At 40.5% G+C, this 19,096-nt stretch overlaps 1 protein-coding gene across 3 annotated transcripts in view; it reads left to right on the top strand.

The window, feature by feature from the left end:
- The window catches only part of cfap58 (cilia and flagella associated protein 58), a 47,759-nt gene that overhangs the window by 21,052 nt on the left and 7,611 nt on the right, over nucleotides 1-19,096 (top strand). The window contains exons 14-19 of one of the 3 annotated variants that reach the window (XM_034099943.1): nucleotides 1,501-1,609; nucleotides 1,789-1,893; nucleotides 4,160-4,279; nucleotides 5,609-5,733; nucleotides 5,878-5,977; nucleotides 8,010-8,066. In XM_034099943.1, the coding sequence (XP_033955834.1) occupies nucleotides 1,501-1,609; nucleotides 1,789-1,893; nucleotides 4,160-4,279; nucleotides 5,609-5,733; nucleotides 5,878-5,977; nucleotides 8,010-8,036 (586 nt within the window). In that variant the 3' untranslated portion in view covers nucleotides 8,037-8,066. Of the gene's footprint in view, nucleotides 1-1,500; nucleotides 1,610-1,788; nucleotides 1,894-4,159; nucleotides 4,280-5,608; nucleotides 5,734-5,877; nucleotides 6,186-8,009; nucleotides 8,067-19,096 lie in introns of those variants that run through there. The other 2 variants (XM_034099942.1, XM_034099944.2) reach the window with 2 other exon arrangements.

Below are 19,096 nucleotides of genomic sequence, written 5' to 3'. Positions count from 1 at the left end.
ACAGAGAGGACCTGAGAGAGGACCTGAGGTAAAACAGAGAGGACCTGAGGTAACACAGAGAGGACCTGAGAGAGGACCTGAGAGAGGACCTGAGAGAGGACCTGAGGTAACACAGAGAGGACCTGAGGTAAAACAGAGAGGACCTGAGGTAAAACAGAGAGGACCTGAGAGAGGACCTGAGGTAACATAGAGAGGACCTGAGAGAGAACCTGAGGTAACATAGAGAGGACCTGAGGTAAAACAGAGAGGACCTGAGGTAAAACAGAGAGGACCTGAGGTAAAACAGAGAGGACCTGAGAGAGGACCTGAGGTAAAACAGAGAGGACCTGAGGTAACACAGAGAGGACCTGAGAGAGGACCTGAGGTAAAACAGAGAGGACCTGAGAGAGGACCTGAGGTAAAACAGAGAGGACCTGAGGTAACACAGAGAGGACCTGAGGGAGGACCTGAGGTAAAACAGAGAGGACCTGAGAGAGGACCTGAGGTAAAACAGAGAGGACTTGAGGTAACACAGAGAGGACCTGAGAGAGGACCTGAGGTAAAACAGAGAAGACCTGAGGTAACACAGAGAGGACCTGAGAGAGGACCTGAGGTAACACAGAGAGGACCTGAGAGAGGACCTGAGGTAAAACAGAGAGGACCTGAGGTAACACAGAGAAGACCTGAGGTAACACAGAGAGGACCTGAGAGAGGACCTGAGGTAACACAGAGAGGACCTGAGAGAGGACCTGAGGTAAAACAGAGAGGACCTGAGGTAACACAGAGAGGACCTGAGAGAGGACCTGAGAGAGGACCTGAGAGAGGACCTGAGGTAACACAGAGAGGATCTGAGAGAGGACCTGAGAGAGGACCTGAGAGAGGACCTGAGGCAACACAGAGAGGACCTGAGAGAGGACCTGAGAGAGGACATGAGAGAGGACCTGAGAGAGGACCTGAGAGAGGACCTGAGAGAGGACCTGAGAGAGGACCTGAGAGAGGACCTGAGGTATACAGAGAGGACCTGAGAGAGGACCTGAGAGAGGAAGGCAGGAGCAGTGGAGGAGATGAAAGGATGGCAGCTGCTCTGAGAGAATCCTTTGCTAAGGAGGACAGGATGAAGAAAGACGAGGTGACCAACAAGGCGTAGTGTTTAGAGCAGAAGCATCAGAAAGATGAGAGGAGAACGACCAGAGTCAGAGGTAGGAAGACTTCTTTTTTACTTCTAGCTTCCAACACCATAGTATGCTCTTTTCAAAAGATTCAAATCAATGTTTAGCAAAAGTTCAGCTTGTCCTGTCAACCAGCCCGTAGGTACTTCAACCAGCCCGTAGGTACTTCAACCAGCCCGTAGGTACTTCAACCAGCCCGTAGGTACTTCAACCAGCCCGTAGGTACTTCAACCAGCCCGTAGGTACTTCAACCAGCCCGTAGGTACTTCAACGCGCCCTTTCCAGTGAACCCTTCCTGTATGTCTGGCATGTGGAGAACTGTGTGAAGTAGCAGTGGGTGGTTGTGTTGCAGGCGAGAGCTGTTCCACCTGCAGAGGGAGCTGCTGAGAGAGAGGACGAGGAACAGCGTCCTGGAGGACCAGCTCAGACCCATAAACATTCACCGATGGCGGCGGCTGGAGGTGAACTTTCCTTATCCAACCTCAACCTAGATCCCTTTAGCTCTGACCCTACGTGACGGGAACATTTACGTTATTAGTTTATCTGACAGAGCATGCACAAACTTTAGGCAGAATGAATATCAATGATCGAAGAGCCAATCATCAGGCCGTTAACATCCTGCAAATATCCCCCCCTGCAGGGCAGCGACCCCGGCAGATATGAACTCATCCAGAAGATTCAGTCTTTACAGAAACGCCTGATCGCCAAGACTCAAGAGCTGGAGGAACATGAACTCCTCTTACAGGTAAACTGTCTTCTCAGTGTGGACCGTGTATAATTGTCAAGGACTTTTAACATAATCATCAGCCGGTGCAACAGTGTGTTTTCGCTGATTTGACTTTAATCGAATTTTCAACCTTTCGACCCCTTCGTAGCAAAAATGTACACGCCCATAATAACTGCTATTAAATCATCATACATCAACATTTTTTTCTACTTTTTTTTTTTTTCATGAATCACTTAAAGAACTTCTAACGTACTCAAAACTACCAAACATTCAATCATTTTCAGGATTTTAACCCTTTAAATTTTCATTATTTGAATTATCTCATTATTTATGACAACAAAACACAAAAAATGAATTATTTTCAATATAAGAATTAGTAGAGGGATGGAACTTTGGTGGTTATTAGAGTCTTGGATGTGTCAAAGATTAGCAACAAAATTGATTTGACTGCATTATTATTTTTTACGTAGTGTCAGATACTACCTCTGGACACCTTCGTGGCAAAAATGTACACGCCCCAAACAACTGCTATTAAATCATCATACATCACTATCTTTTTCTACTTTTTTTTTCATGAATCACTTAAACAACTGCTAAAATGCTCAAAACTACCAAACATTCAATCATTTTCAGGATTTTAACCCTTTAAACGCCTGTTTCATTATTTGAATTATTTCATTTATCTCAAAAATGCCTCATTGACTTCCATTCAGACCACATTTTTTGATCTCACTGCCATTGCAGTATACAACCATGCATTTTGTAATGTCAGCATTTCATCTAGAAGAAAAGTAGTGATATTTGATATTTCTACTCTATTCCAACAGATTACCCCATTTTCCCACAGTAGGCCGATGCATGAAATTCTTACATTTTTGCCAGTTATATTATGGAGCCGTGTGACTACCAGGGGAGTGGTGTTTGTGTGTGTGTGTGTGTGTGTGTGTATGTATGTATGTATGTGTGTGTGTGTGTGTGTGTGTGTGTGTGTGTGTGTGTATGTGTGTGTGTGTGTGTGTGTGTGTGTGTGTGTGTGTGTGTGTGTGTGTGTGTGTGTGTGTGTGCGTGCGCGCGTGTGTGTGTGTGTGTGTGCGTGCGCGCGCGCGTGTGTGTGTGTGTGTGTGTGTGTGTGTGTGTGTGTGTGTGTCATTTCCAGCAGCAGACCAGCAGGTCCTGGAGCATGTGACCTGGTGCTCTCTCAGGTGATAGAACAACACTTTTTTAGGCCTGTGTCCAACCAGCACACACCTCTCCTCCCTCTCTGTGTGTCTGTCTGTAATCTGTAAGCATGCACAGATCATTTCATGGGGAAAAGAAGGCCATCTTTTGAAGGATGTGTTTGATGTGTCTTTGAAGAGCTGCTTGATTTCTCAAAAACTAAAAACAACTGTTAGTGTGTTTATGCACCTGGCTGCCAAAGATAAACATGCAGTTTGACCAAGGGTTTATTTCTTTAGTGAGCAGAGAAGGAGAAAGACCTGGAGCAAAGAGAAGGAACTCAAATGAAGAAGTAGTCACGCGGCTCCATAATATAACTGGCAAAAATGTAAGAATGGGAAAATGGTGTAATCTGTTGGAATAGAGTAGAAATATCAAATATCACTACTTTTCTTCTAAATGAAATGCTGACATTACAAAATGCATGGTTGTATACTGCAATGGCATTGAGATCAAAGAATGTGGTCTGAATGGAAGTCAATGAGGCATTTTTGAGATAAATGAAATAATTCAAATAATGAAACAGGCGTTTAAAGAGTTAAAATCCTGAAATGATTGAATGTTTGGTAGTTTTGAGCACGTTAGAAGTTGTTTAAGTGATTCATGAAAAAAAAGTAGAAAAAGATATTGATGTATGATGATTTAATAGCAGTTTTTATGGGCGTGTACATTTTTGCCACAAAGGGGTCCAGAGGGTGCAAAATGCATCACGAGAGTATACAAAACATGTTAAAAGAGTAAACGACATTGGATTTCAAAAATGTGACTCAAAAGAAGACTTCTTACAAAAAGCGAGCGATATGAGGCATGGCTACAATGGGTGATCTGTTTGGTATTTTGAGGAAAACACTTCAGAGACATGTTTTTTAAATATCTTTATATATCTGAGACCTATAATATATGCCTACAAATATTATAATAGGAGACCTTTAAAGCGACCATGTGTAGGACATCAACATATCTGACTTGGTCATGATTTGGGGGTCGTATCAAGAAAGACTCACTTACTCATGAACTGTCCCTCTCTCTAATCACTCTGATTTCCTCCTTGTGTGTCCCTGTGAAGGAGAAGGAGAAGCTGTATGTGGAGCTGAAGCACATCCTGGCCCGGCAGCCCGGCCCGGAGGCAGCAGAGCAGCTGCAGCAGTGCCAGTGGATCCTCAGAGAGAGAACCAAGAAGCTAAAGGTCAGCCCAAACCTCCTTTTCTTGCAAGTCAAACATATAGCACTTCTCATTTCATTTTTTATTTCATGTGTTCTGTTGTTGTAATCCACTGCCTTTCTTATTTTTGAATATGATTTCATCAGAGTGTGGTTTTGCAAGTGAACAATCTCTTCCTTTGTTCCTCATAATTATATTTGGTCATTGAAACTTGAATATGTTGTCAAATTCATATGTTCAGTATCAAACAAAAATCATTCCAACAGTTTCTTTAACCCTCTGAGACCCACGGGGCCGTATACGATCCCAAAGATCACGTTGTGTTCAAAGCGTCATAACTTCTCAGCTGTTTCAGCCAGAGACATGCCGTGTTATTCCTCTTAAACTACAGAAACGGCAATAAACAACTCCATTAAGTTTTTCATTGAGAGGTGTTTACTTATTTTGGTGAAGCGAATGAGCGTAGAGTTTTAAAAGATGCAGATATTCTCACCTTGATTCTGGCACATTGCTTATCGTTTTCTCTTTTATAGATCTATTCTCATCCACCATCTTTGTTTGTGACGTAAAGAGTGAAAGAGTCACGTTTCTGAATCGGACACTCTGAGTGGATGCAGTCACAGCCACTTGGAGTCTGATTCAGAGTGTTGCCTGTCTGTTCTGATGTTATGTTTACTGAAACGTTAGAATCTTCTAATAAGTTATGATACAATGATAATAAATGTGTGCAATGTTCTGTGTTGAATGTTTCTTTCAATGTTATGGTTAGCAGTTCTTTTTAATGAAATAAGCTCCGTTTTTTATTTATTTTTTATTTATGGGTAAATATCCCCTTTTATAGTGTATATAAGTCTCTAATGAGTGACACATATCATTATCTGAGGTTGTGCTGATTTCTGGGATGTGTAAAACTTGATTTTACTGCAAAGAAATTACAATTTATTAGGCAAAACACAAAAATATACAAAAACAGAAATGTCCTATGTGGGTCTCAGAGGGTTAACAAAGGCCTTCTTAAGAATGTAAGCCTCAATATGATCATGTTGTTGTCCCATGTCAAACAATATTTCTTTATAAACTCACTCCACTGCTCCTAGTGCTAGACTCCTCGTACTAAGATGGGTTAAAAGCAGAGGCCACTATTTCACTGTGTGCTGTGTGCTCTGAATGTGTTACCATTAAAGAGGGTTTAATCCCTCCCAATTCAATTAACCGTCCATGTTAATGTAAAAATATGTATTTGTAAATAACATTCTTATACAGTATATTAGAAAAGATACAGCGCCTTATTTCACGAGAAACATGGTTCTTGCTTTTCTATAACTGTGACAATAATATTCTGTGATTCCACAGGCGTTGATAGCAGAGCTGAGGATGGTCGACTCGAAGATGAATGAGTACAAAAGTGAGAATCAAAGATTAGCTAATGAGATGGCAGACATCAAGAAGAAGTACCTCAGTCAGAAAATGCTCCACAGGTGAGGTTTCTTTTTTTCTTTTACATTTTAGCAATCCAAGCCAGACATACTATAGTTTCCTGATTTTTTTTTATTCACGATTTATTTTATGCAACAAACATGTATGGTTTGTGACTCTGATGTGCTGGAGCTCTGTGTCCTCAGTGAGCAGAGGGGCCGCTCTAAGGTGGAGCAGCCGGAGCCCCTCCCCCAGCTCAGTACCAAGGCTCACTTCACAGGAGGAGGCTTCAGGATCGACGTCCCTGTGAGAAGATAAGAACCTTAAAGAGCCATCTGACATATTTTACTTCATTTAAAGAAAGACATCTATACAGTGGTGCAGTGAAACACGTTAGTTAGCATCACAACAGGTCTCTTAACAAAAGCCAATTGCATTTCACTGGATTTGGAGAAATACACAAAATAAGATCTGTGGCTAACACACATTGTGATAAATATTTTGAAAAAGACAAGTTTGATTTGACATGATTTGAGACAAGATAACTCAAAGGGCTAAAATGCTAACTCTTTTTCGGGTTTAGGACTCATTCCTGTACCACTGTATTACCTCATAATCAAGCATTGTCAAGTCAAAACCAACCCGTATTTTCCCATTATTTGTACGCTTTGAATATTTATTTCAACAATGCAGATAGACAGAGTATTTAATCATGCTGTTATACTGATCATTTATAAGAAACAATTCAATTCTGCCTTGATTTTGATCAGGGTTCGAGTTATAATCTGAGCTTTATGGGGGTCTTTAAAACTAACGTGTGCGCGCACATGCAAGCACGCACACACACACACAGCAGCAGCCCTCTACTTGCTACAAACTTAAAGGGGACCTATCATGCAAAATGCACGTTTGCACGTCTTTTATACATGAATATGTGTCCCCGGTGTTCCAGGGAACTCACCAAGTGTCAGAAAACACAACCCTCTCTCTTTTCCTCCATACATCTCTAAAAACGAGGCTGCAACGGATCTGATACAGACTGATCCAGATTTAAATTTCTCTGACGTCAGGAACGAGGAGCTCCGCCTATATGGGCAACTCTTAACCTATCAGGGGAATGAGAGGTTGGGCCACGCTGGAGACGCTGTAGTACATATGCCAGGCCTGTAAGTGGCGCTGTAGTCTGCCACAAAAGCAGCGAAGAAGTCTTCCCGCGCATGGTTGCCATGGTTGCCCTTCTGTTTATTCTCCGCTGTGGCTCTTTTTCTCCTTCCCCGAGGCAAGCGTTTGCTCCTGTAATTCAATGCAATCACTCCCCGTCGAGGCAAGCACTGTAATCCTCTCCGGTAGTCCAGCAGCAGATGACAAACACCCACCTCTCCGCCTCTTCCAAGGAACGAGGGGACCGTGCGGCGTTCCGCCGGTCAACATGTCTGTTAAAGTTTAAATCTTCCGGATAAAATTAGAAAAGTGCCGGTCAAAGGTCTTCTTTGTTATTTATTGAGCTTTAAAAACAAATGAATAATGACTCTATATAATCATATAAGAATAATACACGGAGGACGGAGATCTCTTTTTCTCCCCTCTTCTGAGAGCCCAGCAGCTGATCTCAAAGCATGCTCCCCTCTTCTGCAGGGGGGCGTGGTCAGCTGCAGCTCATTTGCATTAAAGCTACGTCACAGAATCAGCCCCTGCAAAGACAGGGTTGGAAAGAGCAAATAGAGCGAAATGAGGCATGGCTAAAATGCAGGATCTGTTTGGTATTTTGAAAAAAAAACTATATTTATATACTTTATGTATGGCCCTACAATATATTGTTCAAATATAGCATGATAGGTCCACTTTAAATATGAAAAGGTTTAACTACGCACACACCACATAACACATCATCTTGGCTTGCGCAGCAAGCTCACAGGCATAGATTGCACAATAATTTATTGCGCACCTTGGAGGTAAAGTGTAGGCATATTGTCATTCAAGAGAGAATACGATGCGTAGTTCTTTTGGAAAACATGTTTTTCTTTTAGCCAATTTCCCTCGTTAACGTAAATAATACTCATTGCATTGACACATGCATTATTTGTGATTAAGATAATGGTTGTTGGTAATGTATTAGCGAGATGTATGAATTCACTGCTTAGAGCTCAGATCCTCCTTATGGGAGCTCCCACATAACTCGAACCCTGATTTTTTTATACAAAATCATGTTCTAATCTAGGAGATATTTGTGGTCATATATTGTATATAACTGAGCTCATCAATTCCCTGTTATGTTCTTGTTATTTCCTGCATAAAAATAATCTAAATTGGAGTTCAATGTTTTTGACTAATGTTTCAGAGACGTGCACACATAGACTCTAGGTAGTGCTTGAGCACCTGCCCGTTTTGCCCTCTGGACAGCAATGTGCCCTTTTGAAAGTTAGTTTTTTACAGTTTTTTTTTTTTTTTTACAGTGTACTGTATGTGGCTCATGGTAACATCGATCAATTCTGGATTAAAAGCTTCTAATATATACAACAATGCCCCAAATGCGCGTTGTAATTTTGTCAGACATCCCCACACGTGCTCCGCGGCACTCCCGTACGTGCCCTGGCTGCAGCCCCTCCCTTCCCTGCTCTCAACGTGAACGTGCAGCGCGCAGAGCTGACAGTCAGTCACTCAGTCAGACAGGCCACGGCGGGTGTGTGGTGCAGCAGCACGATTAAAAGTGCCCTAGTGACAACCAAGTAAGTAACCACCAGGTAACAAATACAACGAGTGTATTGTTTAATCCCCTAAATCAGATGCCAAACTAAACTATACAGGGTTCGTACGGTCATTGAAAACCTGGAAAAGTCATGGAAATTCAAAATGCAAATTCCAGGCCCTGGAAAAGTTATGGAAAACAATATGTTTCCCAAAGTTTTGGAAAAGTCATGGAAATGTAACTAAAGTTGCGTCAAATATAATTTACATTTGATCTAATCGCCGAAATAATCTGCGGTTGCGAGCTGTTATGTGCCATCATGACTCGCATGGTGTTATTTTTTTATATATGAAGCGCGAGCTGTGTGCTCGAGTCTTCTTGCCTGTCGGACCGGCTGAACTCTGCTGCTCCGGGATGAGGGTCAGCTACATTATCTACGGTGTGTTCGTTAACTGTGCGGAGTCACTGTGGCACAGACTGAGCCGCTGGTGAACAGTTGTTAGAACAGGCCGTTCAGGTGTTCAGAGCAGAGCGGCAGAGCGTGATGTGATGTTTTTCTGTCGCAATATCATTGTCACTATCTGCTAACGTTAGCTTTAGCTTTAGTTTTCTAATAGTTTTTTTCATACGCTATAAACAGAGGTGGTATAAGTATAGAGATTGTACTAGAGTAAAAGTAGAAGTACTCAGATCTTGTACTTTAGTAGAAGTACTCAGATCTTGTACTTAATAAAAGTAGAAATAATCAGATCTTGGACTTGAGTAAAAGTAGAAGTACTCAGATCTTGTACTCGAGTAAAAGTAGAAGTACTCAGATCTTGTACTTGAGTAAAAGTAGAAGTACTCAGATCTTGTACTTGAGTAAAAGTAGACAACCCTGTCTCCTAAAAATTACGTTCCCACAGAACTAAACTGCATTCTCAATTACGTTTAGCTAGAAACGTATTTTCTCCCACGTTACGTTTGTCATGAACGTATCTCAAATACGTTTATTTTCTACATATCTTCTAGAAGCATATTTTCTTCCACATTACGTTTGTTATGAACGTATCTTAAATACGTTTATTTTCTACATATCTTTGCCATTTATTGTCTTCCTTATAATAATGATAATAGTTATTTATAAATATCATTTTAGAACACACATTTGAAATCGAGAATCGGGCTCGATATATGGTTAAATTAAAATCAGTAGGCGGGGCTGTAATTTCGCCAGCTGTTACTCTCATGAGCGAGGCAGAAAATAATAGTTTTAACATGCCAAAAAGCTACTGTGTTGTTTATTGCACCTCAAACATTAAAACAAATCCAGAGTTACGTGTTTCTGTACTTCCTCTAAGAAGAAAGGACAGTAAAAGAAGATCTCTGTAGCTTCAGGTTTGATCGCCGTTCAAATGACAGCGTTGGTTTCCCCAAAAGTGGGCGGGGCTGTAAAGTGACGTAGATTTTACTCATTACATTACATTACATTACATTGCATTTAGCTGACGCTTTTATCCAAAGCGACTTACAATAAGTACATTCGACCAGGAAGACACAACCTTGAAGAAAACAGAATCATATAAGAACATCAGGTTTCAAAGAGCCAATCGTTTCAAGTGCTACTCAACTGGCTTTAGGTAAGCCAGTCCTTTGTTAGTATATAAGTGCTCTGTTAGCAGTTCTTTGTTAGTCATTCTATCGCTCGAAGTGGAGTCGAAAGAGATGAGTTTTCAGTCTGCGCCGGAAGGTGTGTAAGCTTTCTGAGGTCCTGATTTCAATGGGGAGCTCATTCCACCATTTTGGAGCCAGGATAGCAAACCCACGTGTTTTTGCTGATGGGAACTTGGGTCCCCCTCGCAGCGAGGGTGCAGCGAGCCGTTTGGCTGATGCAGAGCGTAGAGCACGTGCTGGGGTGTACGGTTTAACCATGTCCTGGATGTAGGAAGGGCCAGATCCATTCGCAGCATGGTACGCAAGTACCAGTGTCTTGAAGTGGATTCTAGCAGTTACCGGAAGCCAGTGGAGGGAGCGGAGGAGCGGCGTGGTGTGGGAAAATGTTGGAAGGTTGAAGACCAGACGAGCCGCTGCATTCTGAATGAGCTGCAGAGGTCGGATGGCACATGCAGGTAGACCAGCCAGGAGGGAGTTGCAGTAGTCTAGGCGTGAGGTGACGAGAGCCTGGACCAGAACCTGCGTCGATTTCTGGGTCAGCTGGGGACGTATCCTCCTGATGTTGAAAAGCGTGTATCTGCAGCAGCGGGTTGTAGCAGCGATGTTTGCAGTAAGCGACAGGTTGTTATCTAGGATCACACCCAGATTCCTACTCTCATCTATTATTCAAAACCATTCTATTTATTCTAACGTAAATTACATGCCAGTGTTTTATCTTTTTATTTATTTGTTTTTATTTTAAATCGTATAATGTCGGACTTTTTTTCTGTCTGTGAGGAAAAGAAATGGGGCTTAGAGCCTCAAAATACTGAAATCTGTATTTTTTTTAAATCTTTTCCTTCTAATTTGTTATTCTTTTCTAAATAACACACTGTTATTTACTCAACAATACAGATTTATGCTTAACTCTCTCAAAAAGTTACTGAAAGATACACTTTTCTTTTTAAAAAAGCTGACCACTACCATGAAAGTACTCTGTTTTATTAGATTCGGTAAAGCATCTGACTCTTAATGGCAGTTTGTGATTTTGAGGCTATTTCAGTGAAACAAGGCTGTTTTGAACATTTGACAGATTTATGCTTAAATTCTTTGAGAAAAGTTACTGAAAGATACACTTTTGTGTATAAAAGCTGAAAAGTAGATAATGAAGTACTTTGTTTTAGTAGATTTCGTCAAGCATCTGACTCTTAATGGTCCTCTCTAAATTTGATTCAGGTTTTGTTTTAAATGATTTGTGCTTTGTGTGTACAGATACACAGAAAACACTGAAAAACACAAAAAAGAAGGACTGTAATACACATGTATCAGACACGCTCCCCTTGCTATAATGAAGACAACAGTTTTTAAATGTAAAAAACCCACTTTTTTATTTTTCACACAAAATCAATAGTTATACTAATTGTAGCATCCCCAGGACCGTCTCCAGCTTAGAATTCCCCATATTACTGGAGATATCCTGATGGAGTTTTTTCACTTCAGTCAAAATATTTATGTGTATGCTGTTTTCGACACAAAGATGCATTACATCTACAAACAGAGCATACAATGAGAGCACATGATACACTTTTGATGTTTGTTTCATTTCTGAGGTAATGTTACAGAATGTTTCGGAAAATGAAGATTCCAGGACCACTTTAAATGTTTCGTTTACAATCGTTTCCCAATGACCCGGAATAGTACTGCCTGAACGAACGATATCCAAAATGTCTTCCAGTTTACAAACTTCAGCCATTCTTTTTACACAGGGGTCCCTACTCGTTCTGTTTTCAATCGTCCTCATCACCACACTTATTAAAAGGGTATTGACTACATTCTGATCAATATATACAGAGCGTTTTGCAAAGTAGTTTCCCATTTTTATTTTACTTAAAGAAAAAAGTCACTGTATTGAACAAGTCCCTGGCTTCAGTCAACTGCTGGTTGTTATTCTTCTTCTTCTCCATCCAACTCGGCATGGATCTTTCAAGTCTCTCCTTGAGGCATCTGCATTTTATAAGCTTGTGCAGAAAAGCTTCCGAAGCGCGTCCGATCCTCAGTTCATCCTCGCAAATGCCTTTTTCAATAAGACTCTGGTCAATCACTGTAATGAAGTTGGCGAGCCAAAGTCTTTTCATAAATGCTTTGTAATTGTTTCTGAAGAAGAAATCGGGCATGTCATTCCGACAATTGTGTTGCCTCTGGTAGGGGTGACTGCCTCGGCATCCTTTGCAGATTTCGTCTCTGTACCGATACATCACCCTCTCCAGAATATGAAATAACTCCGATTTCACTGTGTCCCTAAACAGAGACGTCTTGACCCGAGGAGTAGCATCAGCAGCAGTAGTACTGCAAGATTCGGGTGTCCCAAATGGTGGTGTTCAGGAGTCTGTTCCTGGATGAAACTCGCGGGGGGAGTCTTGGTTTTTCTCATATCCATGGCTAGTTTACAACTGTCGTCTTAGTGGGGTCTTTCGTTTTAGATGATTTGCTGAGTGGAGGGTGGGGCTTATTGCGTTGAATGGGGGAGTCATTTAAAGAATTGAGAGTTTTTAGAAAAAAGTTATTTAAGCGTTGTAGCTTTTTCATCTCATCTCCAGCAATAGGTCATCATTTAAGAACATTGTCAATCTTGACAATAGTTTGTCAAGATTCTATGGAAAAAAGTCAAAAAAGTATAGTTTGTCAGAAATATGGAAAAGTCATTGTGTACAAATAGTATGTTGAAAATCAAAAAGAAAAAGAAAACTCAATTCAATACAAATTAATGAATATTTTACCCTGTTCTAAAGTTTTGCACCCCTTAAAGAAAAACCCCTTCCTTACCAAGTACTTCATATTATACCCTTTTGTTAAGTGTTGCATACATCAAGGTGTATCTTAAAGTATCTTGGTAGCAGAAAATAACTAAAATATGTAAGGTTATCAGAAAAAGAAAAAACCTTGTTTAACTGAACAAGTGTTGCATACGCCAAAGTGTGTCTAAAAGTATCTTAGTAACACAAGAAAAGAGAAAAAAGCATTGATGTTAACAACAACTGGATTGTTCCACTGAAATAATAAATAAATAATTTCAAAAAAGTGCGCTTAAAAAGAAAATGTATTCAGATAAAGTATTTTGTTAGACTATTAAGTCCAAGATGGTTACATTTTACCCCGTAAACCATTTGTATTATATTTTTGTTTTCCTAATAAAGACAGAGTCACCTGAATTAATTTTGTCTCCATACCTTTTTATTTTTTTTACATTTTGTAACAATCTTTAAACATTTGTAGAGATCAAACACTGTGGTTAAAATGAGTGTCTTTATGACGTCTCTCACACCGTTGGTATTTTTCACAAAATTCATTTTTAAACACATCGTTTAAAAATGATACAGAGATAACACATTTTCTTAAGACAACCCCGACGCTCTTTTTACATAGGTAGAAAGCACAGTGTTTTTCTTTGAGGGGTCCTTAGTTTTAAATGATCTGGTGAGGAGGGTGTGACTTGTTATGTTGAGTGGGAGGCGGAGTCCTCTGCAAAAGTGAGAGTCTTTTTCACCAGTATAATGTCGATCGATGTCTGACTCTGTTTAAAAAGTTCTTTAAGCTTTGTAGCTTTTCCATCAATCATTTTCAGCCAAGCAGTCAGAGGCACCCGCAAGGATGTCTGAAAAACCCTGCATGTAGAGTTGAAATACTCCAAAACAAAATCATCAGAGGGGTCCTTCCCCAGCGTCACCAAACGGCTTGCGCGGTAATACCATCGCCCCGATGGTCCGCTTTTAGTTTCCCAGACGGTGCTTGTCAGGACTCTTTTCACTTCTGGCTGCTGGGAAATATCTCCTTCTTCTTCCTCCACCTTGAGGGGCGAAGGTGAAAACTCTTCTTTGATCTCGCATGCTGTCTGTGTTTCTTTGCTTTTCTTTGCAAATATCTTGTACACCGGTGGTTCCACTATGGTTTCTTGATGCACTACTTCTTCCGATACAGTGGTTGCTTGGAGATCTCTGGAAGACACCAGAGTTAACACAGTCCAATCTGTTGAGGTCAGTGTCGCTTTAACACTACGGGGTCCATACGTTTCTCCATTCTTCAGATTGTAGAAATGCAGTTCATTCGCCATATAGTTGAATACATAACCCCAGACATCGCCATTTTTCAGAGTCCATTCTTCATGAAGTTCTTCGGCTGGAGGTGTCTGAACCCGGCCCAGATACTGCAATATTTTCTTAATTGGCGCTCCGGACGGATGGCTGTAAGTTGTCACAGGCGTCTCGCTGATTAAACCCATATCTAGGCGTCTCTTAGCCATTTTTTTTTTTTTTGAAAGGTGACTTGGTGAGTGGAAATGACTGGCTTGTTATTTAGTTTGAGCGTATTTATTTTCATCTATTTCCATCCCCTTACTTTTAAATGTTCTGGTGAGGAGGGCGGGACATGTTATGTTGAGTGGAGGTGGAGCCCTTGTACAAGCTGGAGGCTTCATGGAGTGAAATGGAGCAGAAACACATTTTAAGAAAACTTCTCTTTATGAATACAGCAACATTCTAGGTTAGGCATCCGAGGGTAGGCACTCTCACACATAGCTTCAAAAGATATACAGAGATTAACATCAAAGGGGCAAACATCAAAGGCTAATTACTCAACTCTGAGGGGCAGGGGTCAAATAACGTAACTTCAAAAGAGTCTGCCTTAATCAATACATCAAAGAATTAGACAACAAAAGCACTACACCGGGGGCTTTTCACTCCTATCTGATTACAAGGCTAATTACTCAACTCTGAGGGGCAGGGGTCATATAACTTAACTTCAAAGAGACTGGCTTAATCAATACATCAAAGAACTATACAACAAAGGCACTACACCGGGGGGCATTTCACTCCTATCTGATTACAAGGCTAATTACTCAACTCTGAGGGGCAGGGGTCAAATAACTTTACTTCAAAAGAGACTGTCTTAATCAATACATCAAAGAACTACGCCGGGGGGCTTTTCACTCCAATCTGGTAACACACACATCAAAGAATGGGAGGCGGGACAATGGGAGGCGGGACTTAGCTCATTGGCCAATGGGAGGCGGACTTAGCTCATTTGCATAATTGGGGGCGTGTCCACCTGTCACTTTCCATGCATACTAATGAGACGAAAGGGGCATTAGTACTACTACTCCCCTGCTGTAAATAATAATAAAAACCCTTGATTTTTAACTTAACATCTCTGTCTCCTATTGATCTGAGTATATTATAAAGAATAGCCAGTTAATTGAAGCATTATAGCACAGGCCTTTGTCAGATGGTATATTACGCTGTTTTTTTTCTGCTTCGAATAGTTCTCTCTTTTTTCACCATACCTGTGTTTGCATCACTGTAACCAATGAGCACCTGCATGTGTATGAGAATGGCCCTGACTCCATGTCAGCCCAGATTTACAAACTCCTGGCAGGACAAGCTCGAGCTCAATTCTCACACTGAATTTAAAAAAAGTGAGTGAGGGACTGCAATATAAGAGGGAAAGAAAGAGAAACTTTGAAACTGTTCAATTGTTATGATTTGTAAAGACTGATATTGTTCTATAATCGGCTGAAACTGTTAAGTCATGATGTGAAACGGTTAACAAAGAAAAAGGTTCACTCAAGCTGCTGCTACACTTTATTTGATTTATCTAAAATTAAGCACTTTTAAGATGCACACATTTTCAAAAGCTATTTTATTTATTTTCTCTATTTTATTTGTAAATGCAGCCCGAGAGGAACATTACACATATCCACAGTATTTAAGTAATGTTAATTGACAATAAATATTGTTGTTTTTGAATTGTACTTTCTTTATTTTATTGGCAGTCAGTTGTTGATTACATGCAGACGTTGATAAAGCTACAGGTCACTTCAATATATATAATTCATGAAGCAAGTTAGACATTTTGATGTTCCGGACCTTTGCATGGGGAGATTTTCTCTAACTGGACCTCGTTGAATTTTAGTTGAAGACCCCTGCTGTAAACCATGTGGTTCTCAAACTTTTTCTGGCATTTCCCACTTTTTCAAGCCCCACCTGTTCCTCGCCACTCCAATAAAATGGTAGGCCAAGCTTACAATTGTCAAATATATTGTTCTATAACAGGGGTCTCCAACCTTTTTTAGGATGAGAGCTACTTTCAAAAAATAAAACAAGTCGTCTACTTTTACTCCTCTTTTTCAGTTTTTTTGCAGTGTATATATTTAGCACATTTTAACATTATTATATGCTTACCTTTAACCTTTGTGTGCCTTTTGGGTCTGTGGGACCCGTTTTCAGTGAAAAGAAAATGTATGATTTTTTTTAATGTTGAAGTTAAAAGCATCAATCTGGTGCACTTTGAGCACAAAATGAATTTATGGATACATCTCTCAACACAAAGGGAGCTGTATACTTTTCAATAATCCAAACATCTTTAGAATATGATCACAACCAATAACAAATCATTTAAACTTGTGTATTCTTATCTTATGTTACCTATATAGCAGGGTTTCCGTTAGCCGGTAATTACCGGTTTTTAGCTGGTAAAATTTATAAAAAACCGGTAAATTCAAAACCTGACGGTCAAAATGTCTGGTAATAATTAGGGAGGCTCCGATCGATCGGCCGCCGGTCATTATCGGCCGATATTCACTCTTAATAGTTTGATCGGTGCTCTCTATGAAGGCCGATCAGGAGAGCTGGATCTGATCGATATGGACATAAACGCGAGTGAAGTTTAACCGGAGCGAGAGAGAGATCAGATCAGCTGCTGAGTCTGACCGAGACACCAGCTCTGCATAATCACCTGAAGCCCCGCCCTCTGTTTAGCGCGCTGCAGGAGCTGCTTGAGAAACTGACGGGCTGTCAGGAGAGAGAGGGGAGGGAGAGAGAGGGAGGGAGAGGGGGAAAGAGAGGATCCGTTTCTCCCGTGTTATTATTCAAAGTTGATGTAAACTTCTGAATAATGTACGTTATCTACTACAAGTAGTTTGTTTGAATGTAATAATTATGTTGTTTGTTGTTTGTGGAATCATTTATTGAAAAATGAATCTGAATTTTTTGATCTGTTACAATAATAAACTGAAGCAATATAAAAATCAGCCCGTGAACTGAGTTTTAAACTGAAGCATATCTGCTCATAGTCCGGTAATTACCTGCTAACGGAAACTCTGCTACACAACTATTATTATTATTATTGAAATATGCCCGGTAAGTTTCAAATTAGTCCGGTAAAATAAATTCTGCCCGGATATTTGACCGGCGAGAAAAAATCCTAGCGGAAACCCTGCTATATAGCATTCTTTCTTTTTATTTATGCATTTTACTAATCACTCCCCTTTTAAACTGTTTACTGTCCTATAGTACACATTGGAATGATTTCTCACTTTATTTTGTACAACTAGGCTATATTAAATAGATAAAGGTGTGTTCTCTCTCTCTTTCACATGTGTGTATGAGAGATTTTTACATATGTCTGCAAATGACTTTGGTTTCAGTTGTGTGTGTGTGAGCAGGCTCGGATTGGCCGTCGGGAAATTCGGGACTTTTCCTGTTGGGCCGCTGCCGTTGGTGGGCCGCTGGCTCTGGCATAGGTGGGCTGTGGACTTTCACAGCGCCGCTGCGCCGGTACCGTATCCGCCGCCGCAAACACCCGCCGTTGCAAGTCTCCGGCTGTAATAATCCACTACCGCCCGCGAGGACCCAGGTTCGATTCCGGCCTGAGGTCCAAAACATTTTAAAAAAAATAAAATAATAATCTCCCGTTCATCGCGTCCATTCGCGACCCACCTATCACATCTCTGCGCCCCACACTTTGAGAAACGCTGCTGTAAACCATGTTTTCTTTCTGAGGAGTTGTTCCGACCAAGGACGGCGCCGGGGCTAACTGGGGCTAAAGCCCCATCACAAATATGGGTAGCCCCGGTTCATTTGGAATATACAGCGGTAAAAAAGTTACATAGCCTACTGTAGGCTAATGCAACAGCTATCAATGTGACTTTTAAACTCTCTGAACAAATAAAAGAAAAAAGGGGGGGAAAGTACCATCTATGTTGTTTCCACATTGGCCTACCTCTCAAAAGTGAATGAAAGTTATAGTCGGAACAACTCCTCAATGCGTAATACACAAATATTGGATTTTTCCGAGAAACACTTGAACGTGTCATTAGTCACATTATGTCGTACCACCGTTGTCAGATATGGATCTATGCCCATTGCCAGCATACAGCGCAAAGTTTGCAATGAACCACAACAACAGACGCATCGTCGTTTTTTAAAATAACACTGATGAGTCATTTATGTATTATAAATATTTCATGTGAAATTAAGTGGTTGGACCATTTTGAATAGTGCGCCGGTCGAAGCCTCGTTACGAATGTTCTACTGTGAATCAGGATACTGTCCCTCACCAATGTTGTTAGTTTGTCATCAACAATAATCTTTTAAATCAATGTTCAGTTGTGAGTGACCATTATAGACCTATAGTCTGCTCAACTCCATTTTACTAGACCATCAACAGTTGATGAGTTGTTATTTGGGGATGTCATTGTGTATTATGATGTTGAAAAAACTGTTTGTGTTTGTAAACTTTATTTCAGTCAGACAACTCACATATTTCTCTTTGATATGTTTATTAGAGGCAGCATAGAGTTCAGTTTGGCGTCTAGGCTTGCTCGGGCCTCGTCCCTCCACTGGCTTTGACACTGGAGCTGAAAGAAACATGGAGTAACGTATACATTTATTTACAGCACAAGTAAAGTCCAATACCAACTATTTTAACTGTGAAGTCATTAGCTGTACTAATTCCTATTTGTATTGTTTAATTGTAATGTTTTTTTAAAGAATACATGTTCTTTTCAATCTCAAAATTACATTCAGTCATTACATTTCTTAAGTTAATTGTATTTGTATGTCAATGCAGATGTGTTGTTGCCTGTAAAACGTTCAATGTCTAATCAATCAATCAATCAATCAATCAATCAATCAATCAATCAATCAATCAATCAATCAATCAATGTTTATTTATATAGCCCAATATCACAAATGTTACATTTATCTCAGTGGTCTTCACAGTGTGTACAGAATATCAGTATGACAATACGACACCCTCTGTCCTTAGACCCTCAC

The sequence above is a fragment of the Pseudochaenichthys georgianus genome, chromosome 14 (assembly GCF_902827115.2).
Source record: "Pseudochaenichthys georgianus chromosome 14, fPseGeo1.2, whole genome shotgun sequence".
NCBI classification, from domain to species: Eukaryota; Metazoa; Chordata; class Actinopteri; order Perciformes; family Channichthyidae; genus Pseudochaenichthys; species Pseudochaenichthys georgianus.
Note: the sequence above shows the minus strand (reverse complement) of the source record. Positions and strands in the feature narration are given on the sequence as shown.